At 41.9% G+C, this 18,485-nt stretch overlaps 1 protein-coding gene across 1 annotated transcript in view; it reads left to right on the top strand.

Annotated features, from left to right (window-relative positions):
• Positions 1-18,485, top strand: part of dgki (diacylglycerol kinase, iota) — a 113,835-nt gene that overhangs the window by 54,224 nt on the left and 41,126 nt on the right. Inside the window, exons 2-7 of the mRNA XM_049567408.1 lie at positions 7,000-7,108; positions 11,862-11,957; positions 16,090-16,164; positions 17,528-17,584; positions 17,732-17,800; positions 17,887-17,955. Coding sequence (XP_049423365.1) covers positions 7,000-7,108; positions 11,862-11,957; positions 16,090-16,164; positions 17,528-17,584; positions 17,732-17,800; positions 17,887-17,955 — 475 coding nt within the window. The remainder of the gene's footprint in view (positions 1-6,999; positions 7,109-11,861; positions 11,958-16,089; positions 16,165-17,527; positions 17,585-17,731; positions 17,801-17,886; positions 17,956-18,485) is intronic.

Genomic DNA, 18,485 nt, shown 5'->3' with positions numbered 1-18,485 from the left:
CATGGTTATCGTAGATTAGCTGGGCTAACCGTTAGCTGTTAGCCGTTAGCCGTGTCTGTAATAACTCACTAAACTCACAAAGTGGCCCGTGAAAAAATATTTTCTCCAGCTGATGTCTTAGTTATAACATGATTGAGCTAATTGGAGTAGTTTCATGTCGTATCCGACAACAGGAGGCTTTTAACAGATGACGTCCTGATGTTAGCTTTGCTGCTAGTGTTAATGTTAGCTGTCCCTGTCAGCTGCAGCCGCTGATGCTTTCTAGACATCGTGATTTCCCAAAACTGAATAAATACCACACATAGCAACACAAAACTGCTTTGCCAGCTCAATCATGTTGTAACGGCTGGATGGTTGATGCGTACATGCTGATTCAGGTGCGATCAGAGCCAATCTGCGCATCACTATGGCTTAATGATCAACTCAGTCAATTAAAACAACCCGTCCTGTGTTAGGAGTGTATGTCGCTGACAGAAAGAAAGAAAGAAAGAAAGAAAGAAAAGGGAAAAAAAGACAGAAAAGCAGCGTACACCTCACATATTTATTTCTCACAGTTGCGCACACATTTGGCTGGCACGCAGAAGCACCGTGTGTGTGTCGAGGGTGCGAGCCACAGCTTCAGCTGCTCAGGTAGAGAGGCTGTGTAGCCCGGTGTGTTTTTTCACTGTTTCGGTTCTGCAGATTCTCTGGAGATCGAGATCAAGCAGTTTGTCTCACCCGGGATAGATTGTGCTTTTTTGGTTCATAGTTTATGATTGACGTGCGATTTATTCGCGTTTAGAGGGTATAAATTTCCGTTATAATGGAAACATGGGCACAGTTATCTAACGTTATACAAAATACACAGACAGACTAACTAACTAAGTAACTAACTGATTGACTAACATAAACAACTGAAAATTGAAAAAAAAATAGCTTGCACCGTTAGCTCCGGTAAGGGAAAGCATGAGGGAAAGCGGCTGACCGGAAGTCACGCACAAAAAAGCGGAAGTTGATCACTATTTACTTCCGTGTTTGAAAATAAGGTGGATACATATTTTTAATGGAGATGGCTTCATAACAAACATGTAACCTTTTATGAAGTTACTATGACGAACATTGTCGGAGGTCAAGGTGGACCGAGTAAACGTCCCGACCTTTTGCAACACTGATGAAATGGTTTTTAATTTCACGTCATAATTTCCCATAAACACCCTGGTATCTCAACAACTCACTGCGTCTAATCTCTCTTTCTGTATTTCTTTTCTGCTGCTGATAATTCCCATTTTTTTCTCATATGTTCATGTAAACGTGGCAGTTTGACATGCAGAGAAAACCATGCAGTCTTCGTGTATGTTTTTTCTTTAACCGGACAGATGATTACATAAAAGATAACAAGAAACCGCGCTGATATTCTTGGGTGACGTGGTGTGATGTGCTTTGTTTGGCTGTCACTGCTGTCATTCATCTGAGTGCTTTTAAACCTTTATTTTTAGATTGATGCTGCTTTTAACTGTTTTTTTTTTTATGGACAAATCTACTTAAAATAACTCAGAGGCAAAGTAAGTGAGTGAGTGAGTGAGTGAGTGTGTGTGTGTGTGTGTGTGTGTGTGTGTGTGTGTGTGTATGTGCAACATGGTATCTGTGTGCAGACCACAGAGAAGCTTCACACTGCAGAGTTTTTGTGTGTGTTTAGATTTTAGGAGTGAGCCTTAATGCCTGTGATCCTGTCTGCTTTTAGTAGATTAGGACTCACTCAAATATAGTGTTGCCCCGTGACCTCTGAATGAGAGTGTGTGTGTCTGTGTGTGTCTGTGTGTGTGTGTGTTTGCATATTTTACCTTGTTTTGTGATGAGTACGTCGAGTACATTAATGCTGCTGGGTCTGTTTTGTAGAAGCTCTGTCTTTCTGCCTGTCACACACTCAGGAGCACTAGTTTCATTATGAATAAACATTCAGCACACACACGCACACACACACACGTACACACAGAGTCTATTCATTCATATCTGATCAGCCATAATCAGTTTATTATAATCCACACCGCTCAACACTCAGACACGGCAATAAGCAGCAGGGTTAAGTGTGTGTGTGTCTGTGTGTGTGTGTGTGTGTGTGTGTTGAATGTTCAATCAGGATCTTATTTCCATAGTTTCGGCCATCATTTCTACTAGTTACACTCATGTTTTACTCACCAACTTAACAACTGAGAGCAGCAAAACTCTCAGTCAGTCAACATAATTAATTGCAAGTGAACATGAAGGTGAAAACACCGGAATTATTCTTTTCAGTAATTCACTGTGTTGGAAAAAAATATGCGTCCATAACAGGAAGTAGAGAAGGTCAAAGCTGAGTCAGAAAGTAAAACGTTTTCCTTATTTTCACTTCCTGTTTTAATGTAGATTTTCAAGCAAACCTCACATGGGCACAGTGATGGAAAGTAACAAAGTACACCCAAATGCTGTACTCAGATATACAGGGTTAAAGACGCTGGAACGATGGTCTTTTCATGAAACTGGGCCGTCTGTGCAGGAGAAGGATGCAGATACTTTTGAAATTGGTGCTACATGAGAAGAGGAAACAGAGGAAAAGGGCTGTGGTGTTTGCTTTTGCTCAAGAGGTAGAAAACCTACAACTACCAGAATGCACTGCAATGCACCAGATTAATAAACTGCAAGCTGCCCATTCAAAAGAAATGGCTTGTACCAAAGATCTCATATTACAGTTAAACAGTACGCTAAAATATTTTTCTGAAAACATCTGAGATGAGAAATATGCAGCTCAGTAGCAGAATTCTGCCTCTGTACAATTTGATCTGCTTTTTCAGCCTCTGTTCACAGACTTCCTGTTCACAAATTCTCGTATTACAGCCAAACAGTGCACTAAAATATGTTTCTGAAGACATTTTAGGTAACAAATTAGGACTGCCCGCTAACAGTCGACCAGAAAGGTCATTAGTCGGCAAGCTTTCATTGGTCATTCACTGGTAATTTCCAGGGCTGGTACCTGCGGTTATTCCACAGGCTAGTTAATAACATGTTGGGCAGGAAATCCAAAGTGTGGGATCATTTTGAGAAGGTGAAGGACGAACCCAAGGTGATATGTAAACTCATCTTCATTGGTCGACTACAAACATGACGTATCATCTGAAACATGGAAGTAGCTACATGCCCATTAGCCCACAGCGTCATTAACAGGTGTGACGTGCACTTGTAGATGAAACGGTGCATATCTCCTTCCATGTTGGGAGAGAGTTACTGCCTCAAGTGAGAGAGTTCAAGTATCTCGGGGTCTTGTTCAAGAGTGATGGTAGAATGGAGCATGAGAAGGATCAGCAGTTTGGCCCAGCGTCTGTGGTGATGCAGGAGCTGTGCTGGACCGTCGTGGTGAAGAGGGAGCTGAGCCAGAAGGCGAAGCTTTCGATTTACTGGTCCATCTACGTCCCAACCATCACCTGTGGTCATGAGCTCTGGGTAGTGACCGAAAGAATGACGTTGCTGATACAAGCAGCCGAAATGAGTTTGGGCTCAGCCGTAGAGATAGGGTGAGGAGCTTGGACATCTGGAGGGAGCTCAGAGTAGAGCTGCTGCTCCTTCACGTCGAAAGGGGTCAGTTGAGGTGGTTCAGGCATCTGATCAGGATCCTCCTGGGCGCCTCCTGTTGGAGGTGTTCTGGGCATGTCCCACTGGTAGGAGGCCCCGGGGCAGACCCAGAAGACACTGGAGGGATTACATATCTCTGGCCTGGGAACACCTTGGGGTCCCCCAGGAGGAGGAGCTGGAAAGCGTTGCTGGGTAGAGGGACGTCTGGGGTGCTTTGCTTGGCCTGTTGTACTCACGACCCGGCCCTGGGTAAGTGGTTGAAAATGGATGAATGGATTTTGGACAAGGTAACATGATTTGGCCATGACTTACTCTTCTGGTGAAGTGACTTTTACTCACCTGAAATTCTGAATTCAGGGCTTTTACTTGGAAGGAAGTATCCTCAAACAAAACTCAGTCAGACTTAAAGCTACATGAAACAGAAACTACAGCAAAGATCATTAAATACATTAACAAAACAAACGTAGTGTGTCTTTTCCATCCGGCTCACATCATACTAACTGCGGATGTCACACACTCACTTTCTGCCTCTGGTTTCACTTCCAAACAAGTGGTTTCAATAAAACTGTGGCTTCGTTAACACGACCTGTCTGATCGTCTGACTGCTCGTGTTACTTCCCTTAATGGACTCGGCGTTAACGTGTTTCCATGTCCTCAGATGTCAGCGGACTGCGAGTTATTGAACCTGAAGGAAACGATGACCACAATTGTAAAAAATAAGAAACATCCTTTATCATTCCATCCAGACATATATATTTATCAGGATTAATTAATGACATTAGACTTGCGATGTGTGTGTGTGTCTGTGTGTAGTTATATGTGGCATATGTCCAGTCACCATACGTCCTTGTATTTGTGCTGTTGTCACCCACGCAATGCTATTTTTATCCCCAAGAGTCGTGAGGATGTGTGTGTGTGTGTGTGCGTGTGTGCGTGTGTGTGTGTGTCAGGGAGTGTCATCAGGTTACAATGTGTGTAAGTGGACTCCTCTTTGTCCCCTTTGATAATTTTAGACAGACGGCCACTGAAACTTTCAACAGGGGGGTCAGATGCTCCTGTGCAACCTTTTCCACAGACAGACAGACAGACAGACACACACACACACACACACACACACACACATCTATTCACTCATTACCATAATCACCAATTTACTATAAAAGTTGAGTCTTCGAATTCAGGAATTCTGAACTCCTGGAAAACAGTAACTCAGAGTGAGATTCAGATTCTTTTACAATATTAATAGTTCAACAAAATAAAATCTACGCCAAATTACACATTTAAACAGCTCCCAAATACAAAAAATGTCCCCTGGGATCTATATATATAAACCAACAGGTGATTTTTTTGCACCTGGACCTTTATGCTCTGCCATTTCTCCTCTAATCATCACGCTGTAACCTGTGACAGGCTGTTATGATACCACAACTATCACACACTCACATATATGGAGTTTTTTGTCAAGCTGCGAGTGTGACGTAGGTTTACATCACCAAAGGTTTAATCAAGTTCTGCTTGGTAATTCAGGAAAAATATGAGTTTATGAGATTTTTATTTTGTTAATTCAGAAAAACAAGAGCAGATTTATTTTCATGAAAAGTTTTCTCATAATTTTAAAATAAAAATCTATTTCATTCAGAAAAACAGGGCAGATTTTCTTAACTTCTATCTTTTTTTAATCTTTTCAACTTTTCTCATTTTTATCTCAAATTTTGAGGTACTGATCTCATTGAGTCAGAAAAACAAGAGTAGATTTATTTCCATGAAAACGTTTCTCATAATTTTAAAATGATTATCTCGTTAATTCAGAAAAGTAAACTTTGCTCATATTTTGAGATAATAATTTGTGTAATTAAAAAAACAAGATTTTTTGATCATTTTTTTAATTTAGAAAAACAGCCGATTTTTCTTAACTTTATCTTTTTTTAATCTTTTCAATTTTTTTCACAATTTTGAGATATTGATCTGATTGATTCAGAAAAACAATAGTAGATTTATTTTTCATGAAAACCTTTCTCACAGTTTTCAGGTAATACTATTATTAATTCAGAAAAAGGAAGATTAATGAGATTATTTTCTCTTTTTCTCATAAAAATGAGCAGATTTATTTTTTCATGTCAGCTTGTCTCATATTTTGAAATGATAATCTCATGAATTTTAGAAAATTTGATTTTTAAGACAAATTTGTGGATTCAGAAAAACAGATTTTTCTTAATTTGTCTGTTTTTAATCTTTTCAACTTTTCTCATAATTTTGAGATATTGATCTCATTAAGTCAGAAAAACAGGAGCAGATTTATTTTCATGAAAACTTTTCTCATAATTTAAAAAATAATAATTTTATTAATTCAGAAAAATGAGAATTTATGGGGTTATTTTCTCGTTAATTTATAAAAACAAGAGCAGATTTATTTTTTTCATGTAAGCTTTGCTCATATTTCTATTTCTATTCAAGATTTTTTTGACTATGTTTTGTTAATAAACAAAAACAGCAGTTTTTGTTTTACTTTATCTTTTAAAAAATCTTTTCATCGTTTCTTGTAATTTTTTCAAGTTTTGCGATAATTTTGAGATATTGATCTCACTAATTCATAAAACAGAAAAATAGCAGATTAATTTTTCCGTAAGAAACTTGTCTCATAGTTCTGAGATAATGATCTAATTAACACAGAAGAACAAGATTTTGTTAGATTCTTATTTTGGCAATTCAGAAAAATAGAGCAGAACTTTTTCATGAAAAGTTTTGTCACAACTCTGAGATAATAATTTTGTTGGGGCAATTTTTTTCTTAAGTGGATACCATAGAAAAGTACAGATTGAAACACCAGTACAGAAATTTGTCATGTGACATAACCAAAAATCATGAGCAGAAAGTGTCAACGCTCACAGTAAGAGTCTGATTGAGAAGATATGTTCAGGGTCTTTAAAGACACTCAGTTGTTACTGATGGATGCTGGATGGACAGTTAATACATGAATGTGATGGTGAAGAAATCAGAGCACACAGAACAGATAGATAATCATATAGGTGACAGGAAATGGTAAGAGGATGTATAGCAGAGCGAGAGTTAGACACTGTACCACGGCGAGAAAGAGCGATGAGTGCTGACTCATCCTCTGTCAGAACAGATCTGTCTCCGTCACCCCAAAGTGCTGCTGGCAGTCTCTCCTCCAAGCTGTTCCCACTTCTCCTCAACCAAATATCTGCAGCTGAACCCGCTGAAATGTGGTCTCACACCATGAATAATTAATTTACATCCTAAATTATACTGAAATCTAGTTCTCTCTGTGATTTAGCTGCTGTGTGGTGAGAGGGCTATGTCAAACACGACGACTGACAGAGCTGATTTTTGCATCTCTCTTTAGGGCTTTTGTTTGTGACTGTTAATAAAGTTTTCTTTGTTTCGTGTTGTTTTCAGGAAAGCGATCTCCCGTTCAGGCCTCCAGCACCTCGGGCCACCCCAACCCTGCCTGCCTCCTGCATCCAATGGGCCCAACAAGGAGCTGCGCACCTGTGTGGACTGGACGGTCAGAGACATGCACACACACTTTCTTATTTATCCGTATTTAGTGCATTTAAATGTATGTTTTAATCTAGATTTCAAACATGCACATTCTTAAAAGAACCTAAATGCAAAATGTGCATCATGCATATATTCAAATGCTGCACAGAGAGACAGTCGTCCCTGTCTCCGCTGTCTTTGTTCTGTCTGGCTGAGTCACTGAATGACATTTGGATTTTTTCATGCCAACAGATTTGTTAGCAGACTGCTTTCAACAGCCGTATGTTCATGTGGAAATGAAAAGCAGCAATTTTCTTTTGGGTTTTTGATCATTACGAGAAAATGCTTTGATAAGCGAGCGTGGGAAAAAGAAAAGTTTTATGTGTCAGGACTTTATTGTACGTGACTTTTCGCTGGGCTTGGATTTTAATGGATTTCATTGATGCAGCACCTCACAAACGCTCTCTCTGCTTTGAAATGTAGCAAAGGCCCGATGCTTAGAGAAATGTCAAGTTGAAATGGAAAGTGCTCTGAAAAATGTCACGAAACGACTCTGCAAATTAGACGGCAGTGGTCAAAAAGTGCAACGAGGCGTCTTCGTTTCGAGTGAAGTCCGTGTGAATGAAAGGAGGACATTTGTAAAGCTGTTTCACCTCACAAAGACGATGACGAAAACTCATTTCAAACCTGATATCTAGAGCAGTTCATGACAAAAATGTTTCTGTGCCTCACTCACAAGATGGTGTGATGTTGTAAAATGCCTGAATTTCAGCAGGGAAAGGTCAAATCAAGGGAAAGGTTAGAAAAAGTTGTGTAACCTGTGACTTTTTTCCTCATGAATTGATTTAAAATCTTTGCCTCTTTACCTTTACCCTAAACTAACCCATCTGAACCAGGCCTGATCATGATAGTTATCATCTTATCATGTGATATATGGACCTCAGTCATTTTGCTGACCTCGATATTGCCCGTTTCTTCACATAAGAATGTCACCAACATTTTTGCCAAAGTGACACCAGAATAAACAGCAGGGTTTTCCCGACCATTACAAGACTCGGGTGCAGCGATTCTCCCTTGTTATGCCTCCGCACTGGTGATAGCTGTAGCCAGAGGCTTTATGTCTTCGGGTGGTCCATCCGTCTGCCCATCACATTCTTGTGAACTCGATGTCTCAAGAACTCCTTGAGGGAATTTTTGCAAATTTGGCACATATTTTAACTTAACTCAGCAATTAATTGATTAGATTTAAGTGGTCAAAGGTCACCGTGACCTTGCATCCATCTCACACGTGAACATGATATCTCAACAACTCCTGGAGGGAATTTGTTTAAAATATGGCACAAATGTCCACTTGGACTGAACGATGCACTAGTTAATTTTAGGTGGTTATAGGTCCAGGTCACTGTGACCACCTCGCACTCGCAAGGATGAACTGATTAGAATTCAGTGGCCAAAGGTCAAGGTCACTGTGACCTTGTCAGTCGCTTTCTTGTCAATGTGGTATTTCAAAAACACCTCACGAGAATTTCTTGAAATTTGGCACAAATGTCCACTCACACAAGGATGAACTGATTAGAATTTGGCAGATGAAGTTCAAGGTCACTGTGACCTTGTCCTCCACATTCTTGTGAATGCGGTATTTTAAAAACACCTCAAGGGAATTTTTTTGCAGTTGTCCACTTGGACTCAGGGATGAACTGATTAGAATTCGGTGGCCGAAGGTCAAGGTCACTGTGACCTTGTCAGTCGCTTTCTTGTGAATTCAGTTTTTCAGAAACACCTCAAGGGAATTTCTTCAAATTTGGCACAAACGTCCACTCACACTCAAGGATGAATGGGTTAGAATTTGGTGGCTGAAGGTTAAGGTCACTGTGACCTTGGGTAATGACATGAACATCTTATTGTCCTGCAAAAACACTTCTGGCCATTACTCAACGTCTTAACTCAGGAGCAGTTAGATACTGAATTGGTGACACTAATCTTGGGAGCCCACCTTGAAACTGCTGACTTTTTAGATCTTCCCCTAGGACACTCTGTCTAGGACACCCTGGACAGGTCGCCAGACTATCACAGGGCTGACACATAGAGACAGACAACCATTCACACTCACATTCACACCTATGGACAATTTAGTCACCAATTAACCTGCATGTCTTTGGACTGTGGGAGGAAGCTGGAGCACCTGGAGGAAACCCACGCTGACACGGGGAGAACATGCAAACTCATCACAGAAGGGCTCCCCCACTCTGGGTTCAAACCAGGAACCCTCTTGGTGTGAGGCAACGATGCTAACCACCACTATTTCTGAGGCTTTATCATCAAACAACATACATTAAATAACTACCTAGACATGAGTTATTTAAATGAGTTCTTTTCAACCAAAAATTCAAGCAATGTAGCATTCGTAGGTTGCACCATAATCTTTCAGACAACCCACTGCACACTCAGTCACTCTGCTCTGCAGTCATCACAAAAACAATCTACGATCCTGTGAGAACCGATTCTGATGATAGTCTGTGCAGAAATAACTGCTGCCAACTTTACCTTGTTTGCAGTGGGCCCAGCGGAGGGAAGGCAAAGCTTCTATTTTTATCTGATTCAACAAGAAAAGCACGGCTGTGACAGAGGGAGGTTTTTTCTCCGAATCATCAGTGTATGAGCATCTTCAATTTAGATCAGACAGGGCTCAGAAAAGAAAACAAAGACGGCACTTTGGGCACCAACACGGCATCGTGAACACTTCAGACTCATCGCAGAGAATCAGAAAAGCGGCCAAAAATGCATCCCGTGGAATCATGTTTAAAAACAACAACGTCAGCATGGACGACTTAAAGTCTCACTCTTGTAACAGTCTGTTGTGCTGTATAGTTCAGCACATCGTGAATCATACATGCATAATGAATATGAAATAAAACTGTATTATTAATTTGAAGGTGTAAGTAGACAAACCCACATCTGAGATTCCCCCCTGGCTCCGTCTGCAGGGACACTTCCAGCACGTCATCGCTGGCCTTTAGCTCTCTGCACGACACACACACACACACACACACACACACACACACTGATCACACAATCATTGTACTTAATCACTCATTAATAGACACTTAGGGGTTGATTTACTACGACTTCATGGCTCCCTTTTAGGTGCTAATGAGTCACATAGTGTTTGTCTTTTACTCACTGTGAGGCCGCTATGAGGTTTTAGCAAACTGACAGAAGACCTGGAAGTGGAAGTATTTGCTGTTATGTGGGAGAGGCAGTAACGGCTGTGGTCTACCGTCAGAGGGAAGTGAGAGACACTGAGAAAGATCAGAAAGCTTTAGCTCTTCTTTTCTCTTCATACTCTTCAGCTCATTTTGGTCAGGGTTCCTGGTTTAAACCCCGGGGTGGGGGAGCCCTTCTGTGTGGAGTTTGCATGTTCTCCCTCTGTCAGCGTGGATTTTCTCCAGGTGCTCCGGCTTTTAAGGTTAATTGGTGACTCTAAATTGTCCGTAGGTGTGAACGTCCAGGGTGTACACCGCCTCTCGCCCAGTGTCAGCTGGGATAGGCTCCAGCCCCTCCATGACCCTCAACAGTATAAGCGATTACAGAAAGTGAATGAATGAATTTCTATGACGTCATCACTTCGGAACAGAAGGGGAGACATTTGGGCCCAATCCCATTTCTACCCCTTAGATCTCCCACTTGGTTTTGAGTGCCCTTGTTTGCGAGATAACCCTTGATGAGGGAAGTGAGAAATATTAGAGCAGAGATCTCTCCCTAAGAAATGAGACACCACTTAATGCAAATCGGCACGGCCGATGTGCAGGCATACGTCACACGTAGTAACGACGCAAGATACCGGTAGTCATTCATGTTTGAAAATGCCGGCTCCAGCGATTGGAGGCGCCTATGATGTCTTCTAGTTCCGATCGATTTTGTTCGGGTAAGTCGCTTTGTTTGAATATTTTGACGCTGTGTTCAATCGAGTTGCTGATGAGTTTACGCTAGTCCAACCATCTGTTGTTTGTATAGCCTACATTCTAATCGTACAGTAACAAATTGTTTTCCAAAACTTGCCGAAGTTGCTGACTTCGCAAGGTGTTCTGTTAAATTTCATCTTCCACTTCACTGAAAGCGTGGGTCGGGGCTCCCTTGGGATCTAGGGCGGGTTTTAAGTGTTGGAAACCACTTCCACTACCTCAGTTCTGTTTTGGGACACCACTTGCCTAAACGTGAACGTGCACAACCAAGTGCAAGAGGGTATTTCTAGGGGAAGTGTGGGTATTGGGACAGGCCCTTGGTCAGATACTGAATTGGTGACACTTATTTTGGGTGCCCAACTTGAGACTGTGTTGATTGTATAGATCCTCTGTGCTGCTGGGGGGAATATGTGTGTGAAGCATCCATGTTTAGCTGCATGTGTACATCAGTCATGACGGCTGTACAGTGAACCTAGTGACATCCTTTACTGACGCACACATACATGCAGTCATACACACTGACATGTATGTGTGTGTATATGTGTGTATTTGCACTTGAATCAGTGGCTCCTGTAGTGTTTTGATTAGCGCTTTAAATTAACATGCACCGTGAGATTACCCACCCACTCGGCAACGGTAATTATGTGCTTGACACACTTGTTGACCGCTTTCACTGCGGAGTGTTTATGTGCATATGGTTACAGTTTAATGTGACTGGAAAAAGATCTTGAGTGAGAGATGCAGGAGGATAATGTGAGTTATTATATCATTGTTCCCTCTGTGTCACCCCGCCTGTCTCTGTCGGTGACTCTGCAGGAGAACGCAGTGAACGGGGATCACCTGTGGATGGAGACCAGTTGTTCAGGAGAGCTCTGTTATCTCGGAGAGGACACCTGCCTGCTAAAGACTGCAGTGAGTAGTGAACACTCTGACCACTCCTTTGTTTGTGTGTGGGTGTGTGTGTGTGTGTGTTTAGTTTTAAATGGCTATTGATTGACAATGACAGCAGACGTCAATTAAATTCCCTCGTTAAAATGGAAAGAACCGTTGACTTTTAGAATCAGCGGGATGTTCAGATTTTTTAAAGTGGGAAAAGGTAAACAGTATTTCAGCCTCCTAAAAAAAAAAAAAAAATCAGTTGTCTGTTCAATTAACATTTTGCTAAGCCCCGCCCCTTTGTGATGGTCTTACAAGCTGTCGCAGTAAACATGGAGCCCACACTGTAACTACCTGCACTCCCTGAAGGAATATTATCATATTACTGGAGAAATGAAAGAGTGATTCCAGAGAGAAGCAGACAGAGGGGTCTACAGTCTGTGTTTGAAGGATATATCCAGGATGTCAAACTGACTCAGCAGCAACAACAGGTTAAAAAGACAAAGATAGTTAGAAGCTAAAGCCGAACTATAGGCTACAGATCACAGTGTAAAAGTGAACCACCACATCACTGCTGATCGCCACACAAGACAATGAATATAAAGGGAAACTTTGCTGATACTGAACCAGCTGTGTGGCATCACAGTGTGTGCAGATGAACGGGGTTTGGCTTCAGCCCCGTGCTGCTGCCAGGGAGGGATCTCTGAGGGAAGTCAAACAACATTCATCTGCACACACTGCGATGCCACACAGCTGGTTCAATATGAGCAAAGTTCCCCTGCTTCCCTTCACTGGTTCCTGTACAGCAGGGTCAGTGTTATAATCATTACAAAGCAAAAGCAGCATGTGTATACATTCAGTAGGCTATATCTTCAGTAGCTAGCTAGCTAACCCTACACTTTTCAGGGTTTGATTTTGGTTTTGGAACAGGGAAGAAACGTATATCTTTTTCCAACCTCTCCAGGTAACGAGTATCATTAATACACGACGTGCCCCAGGCACAACACTTAGCTCCAAATCCACAAAACCAGCCTGAAAATGAAGGAAATCTGAATCCCATGGAGCACAGCTGTGTTGTTGTCGGACCCTGGTCTGAGCCGGCCGATGCTACGTTATGATTGGCCAGTCTGCGTCTGGGGGCGGGAATTATAAGGGTCAGTTGTATGCGATATTAAGAATATTCTAATTGCTTAGTCTTGCTGTCTGCAGCCCATACCAACTTTGTGTCATCAATGCCAAACTCCACTGACAAAACAATAAGCTGCTGGTCTACCTCTCCCTCTATCATTTGGTTAGTTTGTGTTATTGTGTGACTTTGGTGAATCCGAGCTAACTCTTTTAGAAGCTACAGACACACAGTAACACAAACAAACTAACTGATCGAAGCAGCAGTAGACCAGCAGCTCCTGTGATCAGCAGTGTTAAAATACTGGTTTACCCAGTGAGGTCTGGCTCTCGAGAGCTGTCAGACAGCGGTAGGGGTAAAAATATTCTAAATATAGTGCAGACTAAAGGCCTTTGCACACTGAGTCAGTTTTACTTTACTTTTTACATCAAAATGTGCGCTAAAGATAAGAACATACTGAACTTCCATTTCTATCATCTCAAGTTTCTAAAATCTACATGTTAGTATATTTTGGATTTGTTTACCGATGCCGACTGATGAAGTCCAATCATGGTAGCTCACAGTTCATGCACAGAGCACGTGGTCCCGGTGCTCTGTAAATAAAGTAGGATTTATCCTTCCAGTCTGAAATGCAGTCGAGTTATTTTAAACAGGATGCTAAACTCTTACTCTGATGATCCATGCCTACAAAGCAGCTGAAGAAGTTACTCAGATACAGAGGCAGTGAACTTTCAAATGAGCCTCGAGTGTGCAGAGTGATGCAGAAAGTGTTTAAATTACAGGTATTATGGACCCTCTCTGAGTCCGCACACCCTCTTACAGAGAATAAGAGCACTGAAAATGGAAAGCTGAGAAACAACCTTTAACACTGACGATGATATAATGGCATATGTGAACATTTTCACTAATGGTACGTAATTACAGTGCGTGTACAAGAATATGGTGAGACGGCTGCCTGTAAGACGGAGCAGCAGCAGAGAAAACAAATTCACTATAATCTCTCTGTCACATGTTTAATTAGATAAATATTCCATCAGAGCCGATGCTTTCAGCTACTTAAGAGAACAGCGTAACCTCTGGGATTGCTTTGACAAGTCACGGTTGACACGAGCGAACATATTCCTACCTGTGCTCGGCGAGATAAAGGCTGATTAAGTCTTCGTCATCAAGGAACAGGCTGAGAGTCTGAAGGATGCTGCAGAGGCTTAAACTCATGCGAGAGTCACGCTGCAGAAGATGCAAGACGCAAAGGGCTGCACGGTGTGAGGAAAATATACAATAGTGTCAGACTTCTTTTCCCTTTCTTAAACATTGTGGCCTCAAAGGACCTCCTGACTCACTGATATTAATTGTTTATATCAGCTGTCTGCTCACAAACTTCCTTAAAACCATGATTGTAAGATCACGTAAACCCTCTGCCCAAAGGAGTCATGAAGATGATAAAGACTTCTCTCAGCATGCAAATAGCTACCAAGAAAAAACACCCTCGTATGGTAAACAAGTTCCTCCATTGACGCTTTTGCAATCTGTGTGTCAAAACCCATCATTACCCTGCATCTTATCAGTCAGAGCATCTTCAGAAAGAACATCTTGCTTCCTTAATGTAATGTATTTCTTGTTAAAAGAGAGGTTTGTGGTCGGTGTTTTGCACTGTGAAAACACCCAGAGCTGCTAACCAATGAGAAGGAAAGGCTGTTTTTTTAATGTGAGAGTAGCACTGTGTTGCCGTTAAGTGTTGCCCGCTTTAATGGTTCAGAGTGAACCCACTGACTCAATTATCAGCTGTCTTATTATTGAACCGTAATGAGTAGTTTATGTGTTTAAGAGCAGGGGCAGCAGGGCAATATGATTTATTTGAGGCAAACGGCACTTAGGCAGCTTGAACATTTGCCTGTTATCTTTCATCACCAATCAGACTGTGAGATAAATGGCTGAGGTTATCTCTGAGCCATCTTACACCTGCATATTTATTGTTATAATTGGCCATGTTTACTCAAAAATAGTGTTTTATTTTCAGTAGTTAAAGGTGCAGTGTGTTAGATTTAAGTGGATTTAAACACACATAATGTTCCTTCAGTGTTCATTTTTCAGGAAGATTTTACCAGAATCCCGAATTACTGCAGAGGTCTCTTCCACTCCAAAACAAAGGGACCCGGTGATATCGGGTGCTTTCACACCTGCCCTGTTTGGTTCGGTTCAATTGAACTCAAGTTCGTTTGCCCTCTCAGTGCGGTTCGTTTGGGCAGGTGTGAACACAGCAATCACACTCAGGTGTGCACCAAAACAACCGGACCGAGACCTTCTTGAAGAGGTGGTCTCGGTCAGGTTACAAACGAACTCTGGCGCGGTTCATTTGTGATGAGAACGTGTTCTGACCTGGATGTGAACCAACTGCAGTCACATGACACATTGTTTGGGTTAAACATGAGCATGTTACAGTCCTGGAGGATTATTAATGTGCACCTCCTCCTGTACTGCCTTAATATGCACATTCAGCACATCCAATGCATCAAAACATTGTTTTCTAGTTGGAGCCGCGCCTCGTTTTCAAACTGTATGGTTTGACTAAAATGAACAATGACAGCAATATAGTCCACGATGAGCAGCGCTAAAATCAACCTGCGTAGTTGTCCCTCCATTGTGACATTAGAAAGTGTCACATTTATCTTGCAAGTGTACTCTTATGGAGCGCAGTTTAATGGAGCTGCAGGTGAAGGCAGTAACTGTGTTCACCTGTACATGTAATGGAAGCTTAAGTCATTTTTGTTGATTCTGAATCATGACTGGTGCAGGAAAATAACAAATTGTCACATGTCAAGGTGTCACTGTGCTGTTCATGCTGTTCAAACTGAATGGGAAGGGACGTGAAATGTGTGGGTAGCTTGAAAACATCTCTGTGTGTTTTTGTGTGCGCTTTTATCTGTGTCTAACAGGGTATATGTATCATCAGTGCGCCTTCCTTCCCTGCTGCTGTTTGTTGTGTTGTTTGTTGTTGTGTATCTCACTGCCCTCTGTGCTGTGTGTCTGTTTTTCTCCTTTAAGAAGTCGGCTCCCAGGAGGAAATGTGCTGCCTGTAAGATCGTTGTTCACTCCGGCTGCATAGAGCAACTAGAAAAGGTATGACACACACACACACACACACACACACACAGAGTTAAGGGGATTTATACTTGTGCAGCAGACCTGACACCCTGGTCTACGCACGTGGCCTATGTCGTTGTGAGCATTTATACTTGTGCGGTGGTGTGTCTGTGTCACTCTGCAGTTACACCTCCAAAACACTAGTCGGCAGCGGAGGTTTCTGTGAAGTGCTATAAAGTTTAGTTGATTCAAAACACACATTAAACACACATTAAACATGGCTTAATAGAGACAATTTCAAACACAAGTACACAAATCAGCTTCACTATAACTCGCAGCATTCACAGACAAACACTTGTCTTTATCAGGACACATTTTCCCCACAAATACAACATGCTAATGTTATTAGAACAAGCCTATGGCATTTTACATTGTATAAATTAGCCTGTCAGCTAGCGGACTTTTCCTCTACTCATATGAAGCCAGGGACAACAGCAACATTTAACAAAGGTAACGTTGAAAAATTTGGCTCCATTACAACTCACAAGGTTCACTGACAAAACAGCTGTCTTATACTAAACATGTTTTCTAAACAAATCTAACATGCTAACGTTATTAGCACAAGCCTATGGCATTTTACATTGTATAAATTAGCCTAGCAGCTAGCAGAGATTTCCTCTGCTCATATGAAGCCAGGATAAATCACACACAAGACTTAAAATGCTATTTTTGTGGAGGCTTTATTGTCTTCACAATTTATTGTTTCTTATCTATGAAATTAAAGTAAATAAAGCTTTGTCTCCACTGAGGGAAATGGTTTCAGCTTCCAGAAACAGACAGGAGGTCTGCATAACTGCGACGTGGAGTTACATTTCTGGGGAGGTGCACGTCAGGCTACGGTGTAGGGTACTACGTCAGTTCAATGCAGAAGTATAAATTCTGCTTTAAGCTTACAGTTTGATGCAGACTTGACACACTGTCATTGAAGATAATTAAATTTTCTGCAGTATTGTCCTGTTGAACCACATTTGGGCTTAAAATGATTGCAGGCAGGGTACGTACTGTAGGACAGATGCATGCTGGGTAACTTGCACAACGCTGTTGCAGGCGATGCTGTTCTCAGTAGACCTGTCAATGAAAAGAAGAAGTGCAGTTTCACAGATTGTGTTGCCACCGCTACCCACAGTTATGGCTATTTATAGCGCCTGTACCACTAAATCATCACGTCAACCCTCCATAACTGTAGATGATGTATTAATGTATTCCAGCTATTGAATACTCATGAGGTCATATCACATCCTGGTGCCAATATTTTGGAATAAAACTGATATCATGTGTTATGTTGTGCCAGTATTCACTGTTTGTTTATTGTTGTCTTTGTTTCTCTGTCTCTCTCCAGATTAACTTCAGATGTAAGCCAACCTTCAGAGAGGGAGGATCGCGGTGCCTCCGAGATGTAAGTGTGTGTGTGTGCGTGTGTGTGTGTGTGTAAATATGTGGGTGACTCTATTCAAGAGAGACAAAGAATTTTGCTTCTCGTGTTCTCTTTATACTTTGTGTGAAGAGGAAACGTGAGCGTGACGAGCATTTCTCCCTCTGACAGCAGAACATCCTGAGACATCACTGGGTTCACAGACGGAGACAGGAGGGGAAGTGTCGACAGTGTGGAAAGGTAAACACACACACACACACACACACGCACGTTGTTATCATTGTTCATACAGACTTACTTTGGTGTATTTTTGTCTGTTTCTGCAGAGTTTTCAACAGAAGTTCTTCCACAGTAAAGAAATAATTGCCATCAGCTGTTCCTGGTGTAAACAAGCGGTGAGTTAACACTAAAGATCAGGGCATGTGTCCCTCATAATAACATTGTGGCCACTTTATTAGGTACACCTGTTCAACTGCTCATTAACGCAAATAGCTAATCAGCCAATCACGTGGCATGTCGACAATTGCAGTGTCTCAGTTCAGGGGCTGCAGCCTTCAAAGGCCATCCCACTCTGGAGGCTCCTTCGAATGCTGTCGAGCAATGCGCAGCTGGTTGCTAGGTAACAGTAACGCCAACGGGTCAGGGCGAGAACAACTGGTGATGCAACTAGGAAATCATCCGCAAACCAGACTGTCCCATTTCGGAGACCGCTCGGTTTGGCTGATGCGGTCTGCAAAGGATATGGCCGACGTCGACCGCAAAGGCTGCAGCTCCTGAATTGAGACACAGCTATGGGGTTCATCCCTACATCCCTCCTCGACTCCTCTATCCTCGATCACTTGACCCAAGCACTTAAACCCGCCATCTTGAAGGATGTCTCAATACGCTATAGAAGGAGTCGAGGACAGAGGAGGCTTTCACAGAG

This window comes from Epinephelus fuscoguttatus, linkage group LG22 (assembly GCF_011397635.1).
Source record: "Epinephelus fuscoguttatus linkage group LG22, E.fuscoguttatus.final_Chr_v1".
Classification (NCBI taxonomy): domain Eukaryota; kingdom Metazoa; phylum Chordata; class Actinopteri; order Perciformes; family Serranidae; genus Epinephelus; species Epinephelus fuscoguttatus.
This window is presented reverse-complemented; position numbering and strand designations above follow the sequence as displayed.